This window comes from Zingiber officinale, chromosome 3A (genome assembly GCF_018446385.1).
Source record: "Zingiber officinale cultivar Zhangliang chromosome 3A, Zo_v1.1, whole genome shotgun sequence".
Taxonomy (NCBI): domain Eukaryota; kingdom Viridiplantae; phylum Streptophyta; class Magnoliopsida; order Zingiberales; family Zingiberaceae; genus Zingiber; species Zingiber officinale.
In genome coordinates, this window is record NC_055990.1 from 26160862 (window position 1) to 26184783 (window position 23922).

General features: G+C 36.6%; 2 protein-coding genes across 3 annotated transcripts; both read left to right on the forward strand.

Annotated features, from left to right (window-relative positions):
* The first annotated feature begins 855 nt into the window (after nt 1-855).
* On the forward strand, nt 856-2343 carry LOC122051519 (protein HEADING DATE REPRESSOR 1-like). Its single transcript, XM_042612698.1, has 4 exons — nt 856-923; nt 1053-1149; nt 1411-1751; nt 1948-2343. The coding sequence occupies exons 2-4, from the start codon at nt 1089-1091 to the stop codon at nt 2173-2175; spliced, it is 630 nt and encodes a 209-aa protein (XP_042468632.1). The 5' UTR covers nt 856-923; nt 1053-1088; the 3' UTR covers nt 2176-2343.
* A 365-nt stretch (nt 2344-2708) lies between these two features.
* On the forward strand, nt 2709-23775 carry LOC122051518 (protein TSS-like). Of its 2 annotated transcripts, XM_042612696.1 has the most exons (23): nt 2709-3157; nt 3279-3340; nt 3673-3765; nt 3946-4018; nt 4476-4829; nt 4927-4991; nt 5082-5213; nt 5301-5342; nt 6046-6576; nt 6685-6845; nt 6963-7455; nt 7725-7787; nt 7877-7978; nt 8115-8435; nt 8544-8636; nt 8712-8813; nt 8904-9008; nt 9674-9807; nt 20369-20552; nt 20685-20816; nt 20907-21019; nt 21239-21320; nt 21386-23775. In XM_042612696.1, the coding sequence occupies exons 1-23, from the start codon at nt 3088-3090 to the stop codon at nt 23240-23242; spliced, it is 5364 nt and encodes a 1787-aa protein (XP_042468630.1). In that variant the 5' UTR covers nt 2709-3087; the 3' UTR covers nt 23243-23775. The 2 variants fall into 2 exon arrangements, with proteins under 2 accessions (XP_042468630.1, XP_042468629.1); XM_042612695.1 differs by having other exon boundaries at nt 8544-8813.
* The last annotated feature ends 147 nt before the right edge of the window (nt 23776-23922 follow it).

Below are 23922 nucleotides of genomic sequence, written 5' to 3' on the forward strand. Positions count from 1 at the left end.
AGGAAATAACTGAATCCATAGTTTATACATAAATATCATATCACAATTACTCCCTACATCTGAAAGTTCAGAGGATCTACTCTCTAGCAATGAAATTACAACCCAAAAATAAAGAAACAAGCATTCTTTCAATCCAAATAAAGAGTAGAGATAAAGAGATGTTAGCGAGATGAATCTAGTGTCTCGGGATGAAATCCTTGTTTGGATGGTGAACGAATCATCGACCACTTCTCGAATGATGGCTCTAGGCTTTCCCCTAGAAGGGGAAAATCTTTCCTCAAGAAAAGTGACGAAGCCCCCAAAACCAAAGATTCATCAATGAAAGGTTTTCTCGACCCTTTTATACATTGCATAAACTTTCTAAATCTGCTCCTTTTATAGGGCTCTATCAAAATAGATTTTTCATCCCTTTAAACATGATTTTCTCAAGTTTAACTCTGAATCAAATTTATAGGTCTTGAGATTATCTGTATATTGATGGGTTAAACACCTAGAAACTCCAACTAAATTGAAAGTTATAATCATTTTATTTTTAGTTGCAGTTTAAAGAAAAGACAACACAATTGTGTCTAGGAAGTATGACAGTACGTGTTAGCACGGTTAAATTTAGTTTCTAGGTTGTACTCTAAAGTAAAATTATAGATCTTAGAGTTAACTATATTTTAGTTGATGTCATGGTTGTGGTTTCAATCATACCAACAGTTATGATTATCTTAAAAATAATCCATAGTAGACCTAAGCTCGAATCTTACTCATACGGATGGCACGTGCAAAACAGTAGGACAAACCTACAGCGACAACTGGGCACCTAACCCAAATTAAAAAAGACCTTTTTATTTAATTGCCTTTGCTTTCTTCAACCAACTATTGATATTATCGTAAGCCAAAAGCTAAAAGCTCAAAAGGGGCGAAGAAGAACAAGAGTAAGCTTTATGTTTTTTTTTTTTTTTGCTCTTCTCTTCTATCCAAATTATTTCATCATACTCCTCTGTTCCTTCTCCTTGTTCTTGTTCTTGAGCCGCTCTAATTTTTTTTGTGCTTTATTTTTCTAGAATTTGTTTGTGGATCGAGTTGTGGACCTGGCGGTGATGGAGGGCTTCTCTGCCTCGTCTCCTCCTCGAATCTTTTGGAACTCTCGCAAGAGATCAGGTTTATTTTATTTTTCTTTAAAAAAAAAGGAAATAGTCAAGGTAATTTTCTTTAGATTTAAAAAACTCTCTGTGATTATTTAAGGGGACAACTTGATCCTTTGCATATGTATGTATATATTCATCTTTTGATTTATCACGAAGAAATAAATAATTAAAGATAAATATGATTTGATGATGATGATCTTGTGTTGCCAATTTTTTTTAGATGTGAGAATTCATAGCTATGCATTGAGATCTTAACTCAATTAACTGCCAACAGCCACTCCCCGGAGTTTGGAGAACAAACTCATGGAGGAGAGTCTGAAACCCGCCGGAGATGGGGCGAAGACAGCGACGACGGCAGGCGGCCAGCGTGACGACGAAGACGTGGCCACCGCCAAGGCAGCTGCTCTGACGGAGCGCCGGCGATCCCTGTTCGAGCCACTGGAGTCTACTGGCTCAAACGGTCGCCGCACGCCGGCAGAACTCCTCCTCCCTCCGCCGGACTTCGAGGCGGCGTCCTACCCGAAAGGGTGGCTCGTCGGCAAGAAACGCAAGCTCGTGAACGTAGACGTCGTCGAGAGCATGCGCCGGGTCGCCGTCCAAGAGATGAACAGAAAGGTCTGTCCCTGCGAATCCTTTATCCTTATCCTTAAGCTACGCAGCAAGAATATCATCAAACTCAGAAAGAAAGAAAGAAAAAACACAAATTTAGATATCTTTATTGAAACTACTTATCGAATATATTCTTGGCACGACATCAGTTCAGACATTCTTGACGTTGGTTGTCTAAGCCGAACAAAATTCAATGGCACAGGACAAGGAGATCGACGGACTCAACGAGCAGTTGGAGGAGGACGCCCGGTGCCTGGAGCACCTCCAGGTCCAACTCCTCGACGAGAGGAGCAAAAGGAGCGACGCCGAGAGGCAGAACGCCATGCTCCGAGACCAGATATCCATGCTGATGACCATGCTGGAAGAAAACCAAGCAGAAGAAATAGAAGAAGAAGAACAACAACAACGACACACTTTAGGAGATCATTAATTCAATTTATGTGATATATAAGACATTTTCATGTATCTAGTTGCAGTTTGTCTCATTCTTTAAGTGAACCTTTATGGCATCTGTAAAGTGAATGCCAAGTTGGTGGTTCATATATTTTGGTTAATGTTGTTCAATACTCTCATGAAATGAGTTTGCCATCAACCTCCATTCGAGTGAACTCGTCTCAACATCAACAGGTGAACTAACTTGCAATTAAAAAAAATGAGTAATTACACAATAAACAAACAAATTTAACATGTCAAAATCGGCCTTACTCTCTTATTAGCAAAGCAAGAAGAAAAAGAAATCATGGAATATACATAGCTCCAACCAAAAGCCATCCACATTTATCTTTTCCAGAAATCGCCACCGTAATTCTCTGGCCCTCGTATTTCCGGTACTAAGCACAAGGCTCCAAGCAACAACTTATCTGAAAACACAAATAAAGATAAAACGACCACCAAAGAAAATACACACAGTGGAAAGTGGAGGCACACGAGAAGGTTGTAACTTGGAGGATATGGATTTTGATAGGGAAGTGAAGGATTAGGCGATGAGCAAGTCTTGGCCATAGATTTTAGGGGGCTCCCTCAAGCTCTCCTCGCTCTCTGCTTCCCTGCAAACGCCCCTGCTCGCTTAAACCTCTCTACTGCCACAGCCTTATCCACCTCTCTCTCTCTCTCTCTATCTATCTATAGATATCTATCATCATTGCTTCTCTGCCTTATACTTCTCCTTCTTCTTCCAATCCTTTTCTTTTCCTTTTGCTTCTTCTCCTTACCTTTCGTTCTTTCCCAGGCATTATTCCTGCTCTAATTTATGTAAAGTTCGCACCTTTCGGTTCCTTTTGCTCTCTGGGGGAACCCAATTTAAGCGAGAAATCCATTTGAAAGATTTTGAGGAGGAGGAGAGATGGCTCCCAAGGCTGGGAAAGCCAAGGTTCATAGAATCAAAGGCGAGAAGAAGAAGAAAGAAGAGAAAGGTTTAATGGTTTTTTACTGTCAATTCTTCCGATTTCTTTTTCGTTTTTGGAACTGCTGATTTTGAGGCTCTCTGCTCCTCGACGGATCTGTGCATTGACATGGCCGAACCTTTGACTGCAGTTCTGCCGGCGGTGGTGGATGTCACCGTCGAGACGCCGGACTACTCGCTGCTCACCCTCAAGGTTCTACTCGCTCGACTGTTTAGGAGGAGGAATTCTGCCATTTTTACGGAATAATTTCATTTGGATACCTTTGAAGTTTTAAAATCACTAAAATGCTCCTCGAATAACATATCTCAGAAACTTAGATTTGCGTCATGAAATTTCATTTCGACCCCTAAAATGCTAATATCTTCAAAACTGCTCTTTAAATCTGACATTACTTCATCCCTTCCTAATCATCAATAATAAATATTACAGTAACAATTAGTACATGTAATTATTAAAATAAATGGATATGCAGTAAATTAATTGGAAGCTTTTAGAGGTTAATTATTTTTAAATTCCTTTTGTAGGGTATATCGACCGATAAGATACTAGACGTGCGTAAATTGTTGGCCGTACACGTGGAGGCTTGCCACCTAACTAATTTCTCTTTTTCCCATGAGGTAATTTTCCCTTTAAATTATTTTCACCGTTCGATGATTGAACGTGAAACATTTTATATAAAAATATATATAATATCAGTCTTTGTCCATAGTATAATTTTTATTTATTTATTATTTATTTTTAGATAATATCTTCGCTGCATCTACTAAGTTCGTATGTCGTGACTCAACTCGTGACAGGGGCGAGGTGAAAGACTAAAAGATACGGTGGAAATTGTCTCGCTAAAGCCTTGCCACGTCAGCATTGTGGAAGGTAAAAATCATTAAATCATATAAAACAAGCTAATTGCTAATTACTAATTAATAAATGAAGCCAGTGAAATAGCTCAATCGCACGGTTCAACAAAAAAAAAAAAAATTATTAAATTATTGGATAAAATAATGACATAATAATTTTCAACTCTCAGATGATATTGCTCTTTGTTTGTCGTATTATTATTCTGATTAAGTAGAATTAGTGTGAAATTATAATAGCTTATAAACTTTTCTCCTATAAATTAATCGTCAATCAATTCTGATTTTTAATAGTTTATTATTATTATTATTATTATTATTACTTTATAAAAAAAGTCTTTATAAAAAAATTCATTTAAATTTGCCTTTTTGGAAAAACTGGTGTATTGTTTGTGTTGGAGAAAAAATGGATCCTGTTCCGGGAAAGACAGGGGATCGTTAAGTCTTTTTCCCCGTTTATAAATCTTCCATCTCAGAGGAGTACACGGAGGAGCTCGCCGTGGCCCACATCCGTCGCCTGCTCGACGTCATCGCCTGCACCACCGCCTTCGGAGCTTCTCCGGAGAGGAATGCTGGACCAGAAAGTCCGTCTTCCGCAGGTGGCGGGGGAGGGAAGGGCGATTCGCGGCCCGGCGACGCTGCGAAGCCGGGCGAAGCAAACGGGGAGGAATCTAAAGATGAAGGCGCTGAAATTTCCGGAAGCAAGAAGGTGGCTTCTCCCACCTCCGCTACGGTTTCTGTGCACAAGGACGATCTGTTGTACCCTCCGCCCAAGCTCGGTCAATTCTACGAGTTCTTCTCGTTCTCCCACCTTACTCCGCCACTCCAATGTTTGTGCAATTCTCCTTTTTTTCTCTCTCTCTCTTTTTTTTTTTTTGATAAAACTTTACCTGGAGTTTGAAAGTATGTTCTCATAACTCGTTCCAGATATAAAGATGTCTTCGCGATCATTTATGGACGATAAAAAGGAGGATGACTTCTTTCAGATTGATGTGCGTTCTCCTGACACCTTTTTTTGGTATTCGTAGTCACGGTTTAGTTATTTGAGCCAATTTTATCTACGTCTTCAAATCGACGAGCAGGTGAAGATTTGCAATGGGAAACTTGTGACCGTAATCGCTACAAAAGATGGGTTCTATCCCAATGGGAAAAGATCTCTTCTAAGTCATTCTTTAGTTGGCTTGTTGCAGCAAATAAGCAGAGCCTTTGATAGTGTAAGGTTTCATGTAAACTTTTTGGTCTTAATGGTGTCTTCAATGCCTTGTGTTTCCCTTCTAACCAAGAGTTATTGTATTGTATAGGCATACAAGTCGCTGATGAAAGCTTTCATTGAGCACAATAAGGTTGGCCTACTTTTAGCCTTTTGCCAGTTTATTTACTTATTTTCGAGACTTGATTTATTATCAGGACCAAATGAAGCTCCAGTTGACAAAATTGAATATGTTTTAAGAGATGGGAATTCAATATATGATGTGCCTTTGCATGGAGTTTGATAAAGGATAAACTCTATGTAAACAAACCTAAATAGTTGTGGCTAACATAGCTCGTGGTGATGATGATGACCTGATTTATTTTCGTGCCTTTATAATGTCCAACTAAGACAGGATATTTCTGTCACAACATTCTTGTTTGTTGCATTGAAAAGGATAGGCATCAATAGCCTTTGTACTGTATATAATATTGTGTAAACTGAGTTGTTAAATCTCCACAACTGGGGAAACACAGGACCAAGTCGTTTGTGCAATCATTGATTACTGCTAAATTTAAGGCTACTAAGCTTGGAACTGAGGTTCATGTTCTTGCTCATTCTCGAACAATACTACATTTTATGTTATAACTCAATTATTGTGACGCCTTGCTCCTTATATCAATATGGTAAACTTATTATATCAAAGTTCCAAATATCTTGCAGGAACTTGCATTTTTTACTTCTAACGGTTTACTTGCTAGATACACTTAATCACTAAATTCAAAACTGAGCATTAAACAAACATTAGCAACTTTTGGCTCTTTAGCGCTTATGTTGTTCATTCTGCATTATTTCAGTTTGGAAATCTTCCATATGGATTTAGAGCAAACACTTGGGTGGTCCCTCCAATAGCTGCAGATCTGCCATCAATATTTCCTCCTCTTCCTGCCGAAGATGAAACTTGGGGTGGTAATGGTGGAGGCCAGGGACGAGATGGCAAGAAAGATCGGAGGCCATGGGCCAAAGAATTTGCAATCCTTGCAGCAATGCCTTGTAAAACACCGGAGGAGAGACAAGTCCGAGATAGGAAAGCCTTCCTTCTTCACAGCTTATTCATTGATGTTGCAGTCATGAAAGCTGTCAAGGTTATTCAACAACTGATCATCAAGAACGAGAGCTCAAATGAATCAAATTATCCCTCTGCTGCAGTTTTACGTGAAGAACAAGTCAGAGATCTAAGAATCACAGTTACAAAGGACAATACGAATGCCAGCACTAAATTGGATGTGAAATTGGATGGAATTCAAGCCCCAGGAAAGTCTTCTAAGGATCTTTGTCAACGAAATTTACTAAAAGGAATCACCGCAGATGAGAGTGCAACTGTTCATGTAATCAATAATCCAATACTTCTAGTTACAAATTCACACTTGGTTAATTTTATTGCATCTACTTTTCCTTTGTCATTAAAATGTGAAGTAGCATGTTCGTTTTTGCAGGATACTGCCACCCTTGGTGTAGTAGTTGTTAGACACTGTGGCTATACTGCTGTTGTCAGAGTTCCAACTGATGCTGGTTTAAGTGAGAGTCCTTTGACAGAAGAGGAAATTCATATTGAAGAGCAGCCTGAGGGAGGTAGTAACTCTTTAAATGTCAACAGGTACCACTTAAGAGGATAAACTCTTTATTAAACTGCTTCAGGATAAGTTAGGCATCTATAATGAGATTAATTTCTTTTTGGAGGAAAATAGTGAAATTTGTTATTTGTACCTTTCAGTTTGAGAATGCTTTTGCACAAATCCTCATCATGTGGAATCCAGAAGTCCCACTGTGCAGACATTGAAGATTTACATTCCTTCAGGTCTTTGGTGCGAAAAGTACTAGAAGATAGTCTACTGAGGTTAGATGAAGAAACCAAAGAACGGAAAATGTCAATAAGATGGGAGCTAGGGGCTTGCTGGGTGCAGCATTTACAGAATCAATCAGGAAATACTGATTCCAAGAAAAGTGAAGACAGTAAAGTTGAAACAACCGTAAAAGGGCTTGGTAAACAATTTGGTCAATTGAAACAGATAAAGAAGAAGGTACAAGATAATGGTGGAAAAACCAATTCTGCAAATGAAAACGCTACTTCTTTTGGCGTGGGCTTCATTAAGGAACATGTGGACGTTTCTAGGCTTAAGGAAGATAAGGAAATGATGCTACAAAAATTGCTTCCTGAAGCAGAATACATGCGCCTCAAAGAATCCGATACTGGTCTTCATATTAAGGTTTTATGCGTTCCCTCTGTTCCCTGACTGATTTATCTATTATATTTTGTTAAAACTGATTGACATGAAATTATTGTTAGCTGCATGATTCTTTCAAAATGCATACAACAAAATTCTTTACTGCTTAATCTCTTATGTCGTCCTCAACTTTGGATGCATACTATCTTTCCATGTTTGAACAAAACCTTGCCTTCAAGAATAAATTGCTTTATAATTATGCATTTGATCTTCTGCACTATCTTTGACTTCTGTGAATTATTTTTTGTCAGTCACCAGATGAGTTGATTGAGATGGCACACAAATACTATGAGGATATTGCTCTGCCAAAGTTGGTATAATTTCTAAACTGTCATATTTTTCTTTATATTTATTGGTTCTTCGCAAACTAGTCAGTTATTATTATCCTGCAAATATCTTTCAGGTAGCAGATTTTGCTTCACTCGAACTTTCTCCTGTTGACGGAAGGACGTTGACAGATTTTATGCATACCAGGGGTTTGCAGATGTGTTCACTTGGACGCGTGGTAAAACTATTGATTAGTAATGTTCACAGTTTTAGTCTAATGCAAATCTTTGTTAAATCATTGCTCGAGTTTAACTTGCAATATGAAAAGATAATAAGCCTTTTGTTTTCTGCACTTCCATTCACCTTCTGGACAGGTTGAACTTGCAGACAAGCTTCCTCACGTGCAGTCCCTTTGTTTGCATGAAATGATAGCTCGAGCATATAAGCATATACTTCAAGCTGTCATTGCAACTGTTGGCGATATGTCTGATATGGCTGGGACCGTTGCATCTTGTTTAAATGTATTGCTTGGATCAGTTCCAGCTGATAATACAGATATTTACTTGAACAATGACATCAGTCTCAAACATAAGTGGCTGGAATATTTTCTATCAAAGAGATTTGGGTGGAAATTGAAAGATAAAGACTGCAATGACTTGAGGAAGTATGCAATTCTACGCGGTCTTTGTCACAAGGTCCTGAAACATATCTGTCATGAGACTGTTATCTGATAAGTTATCTCCTGTCAAGTTGTTCTTGGTGATTTAATTTTAAAACACATTTTACCTTTTTTGATGCTGCAGGTAGGACTAGAGCTTGTGTCAAGAGACTATGACTTTGAGACTCCACATCCTTTTAGGAAATCAGACATTGTGAGCATGGTTCCTGTATACAAAGTAAGAATTTATAGTTTTACATGTTATTTTGTTTTCCTTTTTTCCGTAACTGATTGTTCTGACTTGGTATTGCAGCATGTTGCCTGCTCATCGGCTGATGGACGCACTTTGCTGGAGTCATCTAAGACTTCTTTAGACAAGGGAAAACTGGAGGATGCTGTTAACTATGGGACCAAGGTACAAGTTTTTGTTTATTATTGTTTTTGTCATGATTGTTGGTTTCAAAAATCTCTAATCATTTTCCCCTCTATTGTTTTTTAACTCTAGGCGTTAGCAAAACTAGTTGCAGTATGTGGTCCATACCACAGAATGACAGCAGGAGCATACAGTCTGTTGGCTGTAGTTCTCTACCATACGGGTGACTTCAACCAGGTACATGCCTTGGAGAAAGTTCATGAAGAAGTTTGATTATGACATTCAATATTATAGAATTGGTTTCTTAGCATGAAAACCATTTTGTTGCTATTTTTAAGAGTTGAAAGGGATAGAGCAGTATTAATGAATGCAAAAGTGAAAAAGTTTATTCATATGTTTTATACCTAAAAATAATACCTACTGACTAATATATTGGACTGAACAATTAAATCTAACAGTCCCTAGGTTTGTTGGGTAAACTGTCTGCCAAAAGTTATCGAACGTAAGAGGATTTGTCAGATGCAGTCAGTCAGTTAGCAGAACTCATCTTCTTTAATCCATCCAGGTATAAGAGTTTAATAGTGAGTTTACAGTATATAAACTTGCAGGCTTGTTTACCAAAAGTTAAAGCCATAAACTAGTTTAACAGTGAGTTGAAGACAATTTGTTTGACCAATTTGCAATACTTGTTGAGCAAAAAGCTAAAGCCATTGTAATTGGAAGATAAAAAGGCATTCCTTTTCTGCTTTGAAAGTAATAAATGCAGGGTAGGAGTTCTTTTGCATGGAAGAAAACAATTTTTTTGAATGATACTAGTTTGTTTTACAATTCTTTTGCATGCATGAGAACTTTTATCCTGCCAGGTTGTTGTTGCCAATAAGTTGAGTTCCATTTATTCCTAGGCAACCATCTACCAACAAAAGGCTTTGGATATCAATGAAAGGGAACTAGGTCTTGATCATCCAGATACAATGAAAAGCTATGGTGATCTTGCTGTTTTCTACTATCGTCTTCAACATACAGAACTGGCACTGAAGTAAGTTGAGCCTTTTCTTTACCATTATTTTTTTTTCCTACAATAGATAGATCCTACAGGGCAAAAGTTCAAAATTTGTTCTTTAACAATTTACTGACTCTGGTGCATGGTATAAGTCTGCTTTGATCACAATCCATATAAACATGCAACTTGAGATCTTACTATCAATATTAGATGAACTGCTTAGTATGTCTCATCTAAGATTTAAAATCTCTAGCAGTGTCATTGAGTGTAATGATATGTGTTTGATAGAATATCATGTTGATACGGTTTTAGTATAGAATTACTTTTAAATATAAGTTTATACTAATTAAAAATATATATAAATATTTGGAAGCAATACGTTGCAAATTGTTATAAGCATTTTGACGTCTTGCTAATACCAAAACGAAAACTGTACATCGGATGATAGAGGTGTTGGTTGCTACTCGGAAAGCCTAGAGGTTCCACTGTACAAAAATTTTGTACAAAGGTTTGAACCTTTTCCTAGCTACCATGTGTTCTTTTAAATTAAATTTTGGATCGCCTGCGGAACTTAACACGTTTGATCCAAAACTTAATCTATTTGTTCTTTTAGGTTTTGACTTGGATCTCCTGCGGAACTTAACACGTTCGATCCAAATCACCTAAGTTATTAATTCCATTAAATATTAATTTCCATAATTGGTTCCCAGTACTGACGTGGCGAGGCACATGGCCTTCTTGGATATGGGAGCAACCACCACCGACTAGACAAAACCTTTTATAGAAAGATAATATTTAATTTCCTAAAATAACTTTAGGTTAACCAAAAGGAACAATCAAATCACAAGAAAAAGAAGAAAACATAAGAACACTACATCGAAAATAAATTCGAAATACTAGAATCGTAAGCCTCTTGTATTTGGTATTATTTCCAAAAATAACTAGTATGATGCGGAAAGGAAAAATACTAGTTATACCTTTTAGAAAGACCTCTTGATCTTCTACCGTATTCCTCTTCTAACCTCGGACGTTGTGTGGGCAACGATCTTCCGAGATGAGAACCACCAAGCACCTTCTTCTTCCTTCTAGGTTTCGGCCACCAAAATTCTCCAAGAGAAGTAGAGGTTCGGCCACCACCACCAAGCTCCAAGGGATGCAAGAAATAAAACCTCCTTTCTCTCTTTCTTCTCCTAGCTAGAACCGGCCACCATCAAGAGCTCCAAGAGGGATTGCCGCCGGCCACAAGAAGAAGAGAAGAGGAAGAAGCTAGGGCCGGCCACCAAGGAGGAAAAGAGAGGAAGAATAGAATATAGTTATTCACAATGAAGCCTTCTCTACCCCCTCTTTTATAATCCTTGGTCTTGGCAAATAAGGAAAATTTAATAAAAACTTCCTTAATTCTTTTGCCATTAAAAAGGAAAATTTATTTAATTAAAACAATTTTCTCCTTTTAATTTTCAATGGCCGGTAAAATAAATCTCCAAGCAAATAAAATTTTAAACACCAATTAAAACTTCCTTATTTGCTTCCGGAAATTTATAAAAATTTCTCCAACAATTTTTATCCCTTCATGATTGGTTTATAAAAAGGAAATTTAATAAATTAAAATCTTTCTTTTAAACATGTGGATAAAAAGAAAGTTATCTCTAAAATTAAAAACTCTTTTAATCTACAAATAAGGAAAGATATCAAATCTTTTCTTAATCTCTTGTAGAAACTTATAAAAGAGAAAATTTAATTTTTAAACTTTCTTTTAAATCATGAACATGGTTAAAAAGGAAAGTTTTCTTAAAATTTAAAATCCACCTTTTAATCAACAAATAAGGAAAGATTTCAAATTTTAAACTTTCTTTTAAACATGTAGATGATTTACAAATAAGGAAAGTTTTTACCAAAAATTAAAACCATCCTTTTAAACTACAAATAAGGAAAGAGATTAATCTCTTCTCTTAATCTTTTGTAGAAAGCTATAAAAGGAAATTTTTAATTTTTAAACTCTCTTTTAAGATCATGATATCCACATAAGAAATAATAAAAATCCTTTTTAATTCTAGTGGTCGGCCACCAAGCTTGGGACCCAAGCTTTGGCCAACCACCAACTTGACTGGCCGACCACCTTAGCTTGGGTTCCAAGCTTGCCCCATTCGATGGGTAAGAAGGTGGGTATGCGGTGGGTATAAATCTCTATACTAGAGGCTATGATAGGGACCGAGAGGAGGAATTGGTTTTGGTCTCCGATGAAATTAAGCATCCCGTGTTCGCCTTAACACACAACTTAATTTCATCAATAATAATTCATTCCACTAAAGAACTATTATTGAACTACGCACCAATCCCAAATTATATTTGGCTCCTTCTTATTACGAGTGTGTTAGTCTCCTGTGTTTAAGATAACAATGTCCACTAATTAAGTAAGTTCGACAACTCACTTAATTAATATCTAGCTCCAAGAGTAGTACCACTCAACTTCATCGCCATGTCGACTGCAGGGTTTAATGACAATCCTTATGAGCTCCTCTCGGGGACATTCTCAACCTAGATTACTAAGATACGCTTCCTTCTATAATCAACAACACACACTATAAGTGATATCATTTCCCAACTTATCGGGCTTATTGATTCATCGAACTAAATCTCACCCATTGATAAATTAAAGAAATAAATATCAAATATATGTGCTTGTTATTATATTAGGATTAAGAGCACACACTTAATAATAACTGAGGTCTTTGCTTTATAAAGTCAATATAAAAGAAACGACCTCTAACGGTCCTACTCAATACACTCTAAGTGTACTAGTGTAATTATATAGTTAAGATAAACTAATACCCAATTACACTATGACCTTCCAATGGTTTGTTCCTTTCCATCATGGTCGTGAACTTATAACATAATTTCTGTGTGTGACACCACACACCATGTTATCTACAATATAAATTAATTGAACAACTACATTTATCATAAATGTAGACATTTGACCAATGTGATTCTTATTTCTAGATAAATGTTTATACCAAAAGCTAGGCTTTTAGTATACACTCTAACAATCTCCCACTTATACTAAAAGACTAAGCTGCCATATCTGCTGCCATACATCTGATTCCCAACCCTTCAACATGCCCATCAAAAGCTCTTGCCTTAAGGACCTTGGTGAAAGGATCTATAGGTCATCACCTGATGCAATCTAGGCGGCAACAACTTCTCCTCGTTTATACGATTTCTCGTATTGGGTGGTACTTGCGCTCTATTGTGTTTACTTGTCTTATAGACTTATGGTTTCTTCGAGTTTGCTACTGCACCAACATTATTACAATAAATTGTAATAATCTTTGGACAAACCAGAAATCATATCTAAGTCTATCTTGAGGTTTTTGAGTCATTCAGCTTTTATGGCTACCTCAGAGGCTTGCCATATACTAAGCTTCTATGGCGGAGTCCAGAAAAACACCTATGCTTATCACTCTTCCATAATTATGACTTTACCTCCTAAAGTAAACACAAAACCCCGAGGTTGACTTATTATTGTCCCTATCCGATTGGAAGTCAAAATCCATGCAACCCACAAGGACTAAATTAACTGCCTTGTAAGCTAGCATATAATCTCTAGTGCTTCTAAGGTACTATATGCTTTACTGCAGTCTACTATCCTTGTCCAGGGTTACTTTGATATCTGCTAACTATGCCCTTGGCAAAACAAATTTCTGATCTCGTGCATAGCATATATTAGGCTTCCGACAGCCGAAGCATAAAGAACTGCCTTTATTTCCTTTATCTCCTTTGATGTCTACAGAGACATATCTTTAGATAAAGTTATTCCATCCTAAAAAGGTAAGAAACCTTTCTTGGAGTTTTGCATGCTTAAAACGAGCAAGGATTTTTTCCGATGTATGAAGCTTGGGATAAGTAAAATATTTTTTTCTTGCGATCCCTTATTACTTTGATCTCAAGAATATATACATTCTCCCAAGTCCTTTATATCGAATTGTTTGGACAACCATACCCTTTTTGACAACATTTTGATATTGTTTCCAACTACCAAAATGTTATCTACATAGTAAAGAAATACCACCACGTTTCCATCACATCTTTCGTATACACAAGACTTATTACTAAATCCATAGATCTGATTACTTTGATAAATCGGATGTTCCAAGACCTTGAGCTTTGCCTCACCATGATCGATTGAGCTTACACAAGATGCTCTTAGCCTCCGATGAACCATTCGGTTGCTTTATATGGATGTTTTCTTCAAGACTTCCATTAAGGAATCTTGTCTTGACATCCACTTGCCAAATAGATAAAAGAATCCGGATAGATTTTAGCATGGCTACCGGTGAAAAGTTTTTTCATCAAGCCTTCTTCAAGATTTCTATCTTCCTATCAATCCTTCTTTCCTATTATGACCTTTTACACCCAAAGGCTTTTACACCACTGGTGGTTTTCAAGCTTCCAGTTTTATTAGAATACATATATTCTAATTCTATTATTCATTACTCTTTGCCAAGATGCATATTTATCTTGGAGTGCTTCGTCATATGTCTGGAGATCAGTCATGTCCTTCAGGATCGAGTCCAAAACTCTCCCAAAACATGAATCTTTTAAGGTTAACAACCTCCCACTACGACAAGGCATTTTCTGCAATTGTATCATTTGTGATACGTGTTGCGATTTCTTGTGATTGTACAGTTGGTACTAGATTAGACATGTCTTTTATTATTTCCTTAAGAACAAATTTACTTATGAGCACGTGGTTCATTATATAGTCCTTTTCTAAAAAATCAATCATTGATTGACCTTCCGATTTTTAAGACTATAAACCTACTTTTGTTTATCTAGGATAACTTACAAACAAGTGAATTCCTATCCAACTTATCATTATCTCTCCATATGTACTGGATTACCCGAATCCGAATATGCTTCAAATACGCTTATTCAGAACTCTATATGAGTAGAGAATTATGACTTTGGAAGGTACTACGTTCACTCGCTTCCGAGCATATCCTTAAAACAAATTTGGTAATTTTCTGAATAACTCATCACCTATCTAATTATTCTATAAGAGTTCTATACCTTCTTTCTACTACATCATTCTTGGTGTACCAGATGCAGTTAGTTGGGATTGAAATCCAACTTCCGATAAGTGACTCCTAAATTCTCCCAAGAGGTACTTGCCACTACGATCTTACCATAGTGTCTTTTACTTTAACATTTCTCCGCATCAGCCTTGTACTCTTTGAACTAATCAAAGTACTTAGTCTTGCACATTAAGTAAATTTATTTGTATCTTGAATAGTTGTCTATAAAATAGACAAAATATTCAATACTACCTCTTGATAGTCATAGGATCACACAAATCGAATGAACCAATTTCAACATATATTTGACTCCATACCCTTAAAAGCTTCTTGGTTATTTTCTTTCTAAGTAAGACTCGCAGGTTGGAAAGATTTCCACTACCAATGAACCCAAAAGTTCATTAGCTACCAATGAATCCTACTCAAGTATAACCTAGCTTTTAGATGCCAAAGATATAATTGGTTCATTTCCAAAGGTTGCTTTCTCTTAAAATTAGAAGATGTGTTACTAATTTCCATTTGTTGCATCGTGGGAGTTATTGGATTATAAATTGTCAACCATCATACCAGAATAGATAACTTCCCTATTTTTCTTGATAACAACTTTGTTATCAAAATAGACACAATATCTATAATAGTTTAGAAACTGAAATCAGGTTCTTTCTAAACTTGGTACGTAAAGACAATTACTTAAAATCCATATTTTATTCTTATCAAAGGATAAACATCTCCCATCGCAACCACTACCACTTTTACCCATGTGGACGGTGATTTAACTTTCATTTAGTTGTCGGGTTTCCTGGAACCCTTGAATTGCGAACATGATTAATGGCATCTTGTATCTACACTCCTGGTTTCGGTAGATAACACCACTAGACATGTTTCAACTAATGAATTAAATGCACCTAAATTGTTCTTAGTTCTAAGAAGACAGTCTACCTTAATGTCCAAGTCCTATTTCCAATCATTACAATTGGGACTACTAAGTCTTTTCTATAGTATGACTACTAGGATCGACAAACATCCTAAGAATCACAAAAATATTCGTCAAGATCAACTCCTTAAAGTCTCCATGAATTTTGTATATACAAAAAGAAGATTTTATTCATTAATTTTATTATCTCGACTTTACTTTACGACAAATAAAATTAATAGTTGATCCTTTCGATCAAATATTTGGTCAAAACTCTTTAATTTAAAATAACATTGATTCCTCAAACAATATTATTTAAATTCACCAACACCAAACACTGAATTTTTATGCCACGTTAGTGTGGACGATACAAAATTTAAACATTTGTAAGAGGAGGGTTTTACCATTAATTATTTTGTCAATAAATCTTTATGACAAATAAAATTACCTCAACACCGTGAATTTTGTATGCCACGTTAGTGTGGACGATACAAAATCAAACATTTGTAAGAGGGTTTTAATTTTATTATCTTGTCAACCTTTTATTCGACAAATTAATAGTTGGTTTTCTTCAATTACAGTGACTCCACGGGAGGATACTATTAGACATGCTAAGTGTATACCATTACTTGACACTAAGTCCATTAATAAGATTATGCCCCTTCCGTTGGAAGATCACACGCCCTTAATTAACTTCCTATAGTCATCCAAAATCGAAGTCTTTCTAGTGATCCACAAACAAGCTCATCCGTTATGGAGGAAGGCACTCGAGCCAACGCTTGTTTGCATCACTTACAAACCAAGAATGGAGACCATGGGATTTATTTAAAATCCCTCTCCCACTTAGTTATTTATAAACGAGGAATTTTAACTATACTAGTCTACTATACTCACACAGCACAATATAAAAGCAATAAATAGAAAATCTAATTTTCAACTATTATGGCTTTTATCTATCGTTGTCCTCCGTGTTGCCATCTTTGGCCACCGCCACCGGTCTAGTTGTCGCATCCATCTTGCTCCTTGTTCAGCCTCGGGTCCTCAAAAGTTCCACGCCTTGCAATCGATTCGTGACATATATAGAATTTTACATTTTTCGATCCTATATTCCTCGAAGGAATATACGTATCTAGATCAAAAATAAAATCCTAATAAAACTAAATACACTCCTGCTGTAATACAATCATGCACACAATAAAATGCCCTCGAGGTCCAATCACACATAATAACTATAAGCCATAATAGTTGGATCCTGCGTCCACAAAGTTAGACATCCTACTATTATCCCGCCTTAAATTATATATTACATGTGCATCATTAAACTAATACCAAATACACGAGGCAAATCCTAGCTCGATACCAATTGTTGGTTGCTACTCGGAAGCCTAGAGGTTCCACAGTACAAAAATTTTGTCAAGTTTGAACCTTTCCTAGCTACCATGTGTTCTTTTAAATTAAATTTTGGACTTAACACGTTTGATCCAAAACTTAATCTATTTGTTCTTTTAGGTTTTGACTGGATCTCCTGCGGAACTTAACACGCTCGATCCAAATCACCTAAGTTATTAATTCCTTTCCAGTACTGACGTGGCGAGGCACATGGCCTTCTTGGATATGGGAGCAACCACCACCGACTAGACAAAACCTTTTATAGAAAGATAATATTTAATTTCCTAAAATAACTTTAGGTTAACCAAAAGGAACAATCAAATCACAAGGAAAAGAAGAAAACATAAGAACACTACATCGAAAATAAATTCGAAATACTAGAATCGTAAGCCTCTTGTATTTGGTATTATTTCCAAAATAACTAGTATGATGCGGAAAGGAAAAATACTAGTTATACCTTTTAGAAAGACCTCTTGATCTTCTACTGTATTCCTCTTCTAACCTCGGACGTTGTGTGGGCAACGATCTTCCGAGATGAGAACCACCAAGCACCTTCTTCTTCCTTCTAGGTTTCGGCCACCAAAATTCTCCAAGAGAAGTAGAGGTCCGGCCACCACCACCAAGCTCCAAGGGATGCAAGAAATAAAACCTCCTTTCTCTCTTTCTTCTCCTAGCTAGAACTGGCCACCATCAAGAGCTCCAAGAGGGATTGCCGCCGGCCACAAGAAGAAGAGAAGAGGAAGAAAGGAGGAAAAGAGAGGAAGAATAGAATAGAGTTATTCACAATGAAGCCTTCTCTACCCCTCTTTTATAATCCTTGGTCTTGGCAAATAAGGAAAATTTAATAAAACTTCCTTAATTCTTTTGCCATTAAAAAGGAAAATTTATTTAATTAAAACAATTTTCTCCTTTTAATTTTCAATGGCCGGCCAAAATAAATCTCAAGCAAATAAAATTTTAAACACCAATTAAAACTTCCTTATTTGCTTCCGGAAATTTATAAAAATTTCTCCAACAATTTTTATCCTTCATGATTGGTTTATAAAAGGAAATTTAATAAATTAAAATCTTTCTTTTAAACATGTGGATAAAAAGAAGTTATCTCTATAAATTAAAAACTCTTTTAATCTACAAATAAGGAAAGATATCAAATCTTTTCTTAATCTCTTGTAGAAACTTATAAAAGAGAAAATTTAATTTTAAACTTTCTTTTAAATCATGAACATGGTTAAAAAGGAAAGTTTTCTTAAAATTTAAAATCCACCTTTAATCAACAAATAAGGAAAGATTTCAAATTTTAAACTTTCTTTTAAACATGTAGATGATTTACAAATTAGGAAAGTTTTTACCAAAGATTAAAACCATCCTTTTAAACTACAAATAAGGAAAGAGATTAATCTCTTCTCTTAATCTTTTGTAGAAAGCTATAAAAGGAAATTTTAATTTTTAAACTCTCTTTAAAATCATGATATCCACATAAGAAATAATAAAATCCTTTTAATATTCTAGTGGTCCACCTAAGCTTGGGACCCAAGTTTTGGCCACCTACATGACTCATCCACTTGGTCTTGGCCCTAGCTTGGGTTCCAAGCTTGGGTATGTGGTAGGTATAAATCTCTATACTAGAGGCTACGATAGGACCGAGGAGGAATTGGTTTTGGTCTCCCGATGAAATTACACTTCGCTTCGAACACACAACTTAATTTTATCAATAATAATTCATTCCACTAAAGAACTATTATTCAACTATCGCACCAATCCCAAATTATATTTTGGGCTCCTTCTTATTATGAGTGTGTTAGTCTCCCTGTTTAAGATAACAATGTCCACTAATTAAGTAAGTTCTTGACAACTCACTTAATTAATATCTAGCTCCAAGAGTAGTACCACTCAACTTCATCGGACTAAGTCCACCGCAGGGTTTAACATGACAATCCTTATGAGCTCCTCTTGGGGACATTCTCAACCTAGATTACTAAGACACAGTTTCCTTCTATAATCAACAACACACACTATAAGTGATATCATTTCCCAACTTATCGGGCTTATTGATTCATCGAACTAAATCTCACCCATTGATAAATTAAAGAAATAAATATCAAATATATGTGCTTGTTATTATATTAGGATTAAGAGCACACACTTCAATAATAACTGAGGTCTTTGTTTCTTTATAAAGTCAGTATAAAAGAAACGACCTCTAATGGTCCTACTCAATACACTCTAAGTGTACTAGTGTAATTATATAGTTAAGATAAACTAATACCTAATTACACTATGACCTTCCAATGGTTTGTTCCTTTCCATCATGGTCGTGAGCTACTGTTTATAATTTATAAGGTACTGATAACATGATCCTCTGTGTGTGACACCACACACCATGTTATTTACAATATAAATTAATTGAACAACTACATTTATCATAAATGTAGACATTTGACCAATGTGATTCTTATTTCTAGATAAATGTTTATACCAAAAGCTAGGCTTTTAGTATACACTCTAACAAGAGGATTATTTCTTGTAGTATCCTCGTGAGATCGACGTCATAGTGTTGTTCCAAAGTCAAATTAAATAATTCTCCCAAGGCAAATGGTACTAAAATTGGTTTCTTCACATGTCCTTCAATATATCTCAATTCACCATTAGGAATTGGACTTGCACCACTAGATATAACATATGAATACATGTCTCCAAGCTTTGATATGATCGATCACTGTATGTTGCATTAGAATTATAATAATCATGAACTTCATTTGGTTTGTCATCCATATATCTAGTTTATTGATACTAACTCTTTAATAGCTTAATGCCATGATAGTCATCCCTTGCATCCAAGATATTTGGTAGTACTTAGTATCTAAGATATAACTTTATTAGCATTTGTATATAACTCTGATTTATATAACATCTTTTTGTGGATGCCTCAAGTGACATGGCAGCAAACACGTTATATAGAGTCGTTAGTAACATTATCTGAAGTTTAAGCCTACATTTCTATGTCCCTTGTTGATTGTCATGTTTCAACCTACTAAGCAAACTAATTATTGTATGCTATATACCTGAGTGTACTTTTCCTTCACTCAATGTAGAGTTTTCCACATGTATCAGTGATCTGTGTAGTGAGCTGCACTCTCCTATTTGAATTTTCATTTATGTTTTATTCTCCTTGTTGTCTTGCAACTAGGATAGGGTAACTTTTGTTCTTTGTTTATGACAGGTATGTTAATCGTGCGTTATACCTACTGCACCTGACTTGTGGCCCTTCGCATCCTAACACTGCTGCAACATACATAAATGTGGCCATGATGGAAGAAGGGTTAGGAAATGTGCATGTTGCTCTTAGATACCTACATGAGGCGTTAAAATGCAATCAGAGACTACTCGGAACTGATCATATACAGGTTAGTACTTGTCCTCCTTTCCCTCTTCCTCTTTTCTTCTTTATTGTAATTTTTATTTCCTGAAATAAAAATTGTATCCTGAAAATTAAAACATGAAATTGTATATTTACTGACCTTATATTCATTTCACAGACTGCAGCTAGTTATCATGCTATTGCCATTGCTCTGTCTTTGATGGAAGCTTATTCTTTAAGCGTCCAGCATGAGCAGACAACTCTACGCATACTACAAGCAAAGCTTGGATCAGAAGATCTACGAACACAGGTAACCATTCACATAGGGACCGATATACTGTCTGTTTTCACTGTCTGGTGATCTTATCCTAATCACAGTGGTGTTCATCCTATAATGCAGGATGCTGCTGCATGGCTTGAATATTTTGAGTCTAAGGCTCTCGAGCAACAGGAAGCTGCACGAAATGGTACTCCAAAGCCTGATGCTTCCATTGCGAGCAAAGGTCATTTGAGGTAAATTAAACCATTACTAAGTACGAACAACATGTCGAGACAATTTAATTGGAACAAAAGGTTCAGACATTTTGAATGACACGACTTCTGATAGAGGCTAGTGGAGTTAATTTCATTGTTGATTCTTAAAAAATTTCTAGCATAGTTTTTCCAAACTTCCCCGTCTTGGTTCTCTACAGTTTAATTGATTCTCCAATTCGTGTTGCACTTTTTATGCAGTGTATCAGACCTTTTGGATTATATCAATCCTGAGGCAGAACAAAGATCCAGAGAAATTCAAAAGAAGCAAGCCCGAGCAAAGGTTCTGTTTTGCATTTTTTACAAGGAATAAGTCAAACATCTTACTATGTTCTATTTTCCTCGCAGATAAAAGATAGAAATGGACAAAACCAATCTGAAACTGTGGAGATTGATGATGACAAGGTCGATATGCCAAAGCAGGAACGGATGGCGACCAATGATAAGGAAAACAACTCCTATGTTCAGCCACCCATGGAGCTTAAGGATGAGAATCCCAATATCGTTGTCATTCATGTCTCAAGATCGAATCCGGAGGACAGTGTTATGGAGGAAGACCCAACTGAAGATGGATGGCAAGAAGCTGTCCCCAAGGGACGATCTCTCACAAACCAAAAAACAGTAGCAAGGAGACCTAGTTTGGCCAAAATCAATACAAATTCACTAACTAATGTAGAAAATCCACGATATCGAGCAAAATCTTCCCCCAATACATCTTCTCCTGGAACACCAGCAAATGATGATAGCATGCCTGCTTCTGCTAGCCCTGCTTCAAAGAAGTTCATCAAGAATCTCAGCTTCAACCAGAAAGCAAGCAGCATTGCTGCCTCAATGGATGCAGATCCTGCCTCCGCAGCTACAGCTCCCAGGCTGGTTTCATCACCAATAGGGAACACTAGTCCCTCGACCAGGAAAAACTTATCATACAAAGAAGTGGCATTGGCTGCTCCAGGATCTATCATCAAGGTTGCAGAAGATAAAGTGATAGCTGAAACCCATTCAGATAACCAGGATAGGGAAATGTCACACGGAATAAGGGAACAGAGAACTGATGATTCTAAAAAGGAGATGAGCGAACATAAAAATCTTGAAGGAACCAAACATGCATCTACTCATGAGGAGTTTAAGGGCTCTGTTGTGGAAGGAGATAACCAAGAGAAAATGAATTCTATCATGGCAGAAGCATCACTGAAAGTGGCAAGTTCTGTAGTGGAAGAAAAAGATGCTATGGTTTCTAATCCAAAAGATTCCATCACTCTTGAAGAATATAATGCAACCTCAGCAGAATCTCAGAGAATTTCAGAAATAAGTGAAAAAACTACGCAAGGCAAGGAAGCTACTGCAATACAAGAATGCTGTGAAATATCAGTCATAGGCTCTCACGAGAAGGAATTAGAGTTAAGAGTATCTGCTTCGGATGGTACTGATATGGACCAAACTAATGCTGCTGCTTATATGGAAGAAGTGAGCAATGCTGGTGAAGAAATGCAGGAACAAGTATCAAGTGGATGTGAAAGTGAGCCTATAAAAGAGAAGAACAATGAAATAGCCAAAGAGCCCAGCAGCAAACTATCTGCAGCTGCTGCTCCATTCAATCCATCGACAATAGCAGTTTTTAGCTCAGTCGCATTGCCAAGCTTCAATGATCACGGAGGAATTTTACCACCACCTTTAAATATCCCTCCTATGGTAGCAATCCCTGTGCGTAAGCATCTCCACCAGTCTGCTACTTCGAGGGTACCCTATGGTCCACGGATAACTGGTGGTTACAATCGGTCAGGTTATCGTAGTCATCGCAACAAATTGCCATTTCAGAATGGTGAGTTGGCTTCTCAGGATGGTAATTCTTTGAGTCCAAGAATGAATCCTAATGCTGCTGAATTTGTTCCTGCCCAACCATTGATTCAGAACAGCTACCCAGTGTCCCCAAGTGATTCTCAAACATCACCAAACAGTATTTCACTCTCCCCTCAATGTTTACCTTCATCGCCAGATAGTCTGATGGCATCACCAACACCAGATGAAGCTCTTGTGAAAGAAAATGACAATATCACTAAAGTTGAACAATCTACTGAAGGTGAAGATGCTACTATAAATGCTGAACAGGATACTCCTGAAGGAACTATTTCTGAAGACCTTCAGCTAGTAGATATCACACCAGAACCAGCAAAGTCTATCGACGAGCAAGAATGTTTGGTTGACTAGCGCTACATTGAAGATCATGTTGTCAAGGTGGTTGAGCAAGGGTGCGTAATCTGAAGTGAGAGTAATAAGTTGATGCTTGCCGTGATCAACCTACAAGTCTGACATTTTCAGAGGGAAATTTTGAGTTGTTTTCTTTACTTCTCTAGATTGTGCAAATTTCAAATGTCACCACCAACTCTAGAGCATCGATGAGGGATAAATACCATGGAAGCTAAATGTTAAATGAGACCAAATAAAAAGGCAATTGGTCAGGATCCATGCACTTGTTTCCGCATTCCCTCCATATCGTCATTCAATTTCAGTTTCTTGATGGTTAGTATTTTTATCAATACCTTTATTTGTCATATGAAGTACAGCAGCACTAGTCCTGATTAAAAATAAGTGATGCATTGGGAGATGTCTTCGTGATTCTCTTCTGTAGTTTGGTAGAATTGAATTGTGTATCCTTCGAGTTTGAGGAACCGAATGTGCTCGTGTTAATCTTGGTTTAAACTACTATCTTATTCGATAATGCAAGATAAGATTCAATTTTAGTTGCATTTTTCTCCTGTATTTTTTCACAGCTTTTTCTACAGTTATAACTTCAGGGAAACTATGTATAAGTTTTAGTTTAGAATTGCATTATGCTTCCCTTTGCTTTGTCCCACTCTACTGAAGATTTTCTTGTTTAACTGATCCAT

Excerpts from the sequence above, each read along its gene's own strand:
- LOC122051519 (XM_042612698.1), top strand. The coding sequence starts at position 1,089 with ATGGAGGGCTTCTCTGCCTCGTCTCCTCCTCGAATCTTTTGGAACTCT. Across the intron at positions 1,150-1,410 it reads GAACTCTCGCAAGAGATCAG|CCACTCCCCGGAGTTTGGAG; the intron begins GTTTATTTTATT and ends AACTGCCAACAG. Across the intron at positions 1,752-1,947 it reads TCCAAGAGATGAACAGAAAG|GACAAGGAGATCGACGGACT; the intron begins GTCTGTCCCTGC and ends TCAATGGCACAG.
- LOC122051518 (XM_042612695.1), top strand. The coding sequence starts at position 3,088 with ATGGCTCCCAAGGCTGGGAAAGCCAAGGTTCATAGAATCAAAGGCGAG. Across the intron at positions 7,979-8,114 it reads TGTGTTCACTTGGACGCGTG|GTTGAACTTGCAGACAAGCT; the intron begins GTAAAACTATTG and ends CCTTCTGGACAG. Across the intron at positions 20,817-20,906 it reads CAGAAGATCTACGAACACAG|GATGCTGCTGCATGGCTTGA; the intron begins GTAACCATTCAC and ends CCTATAATGCAG.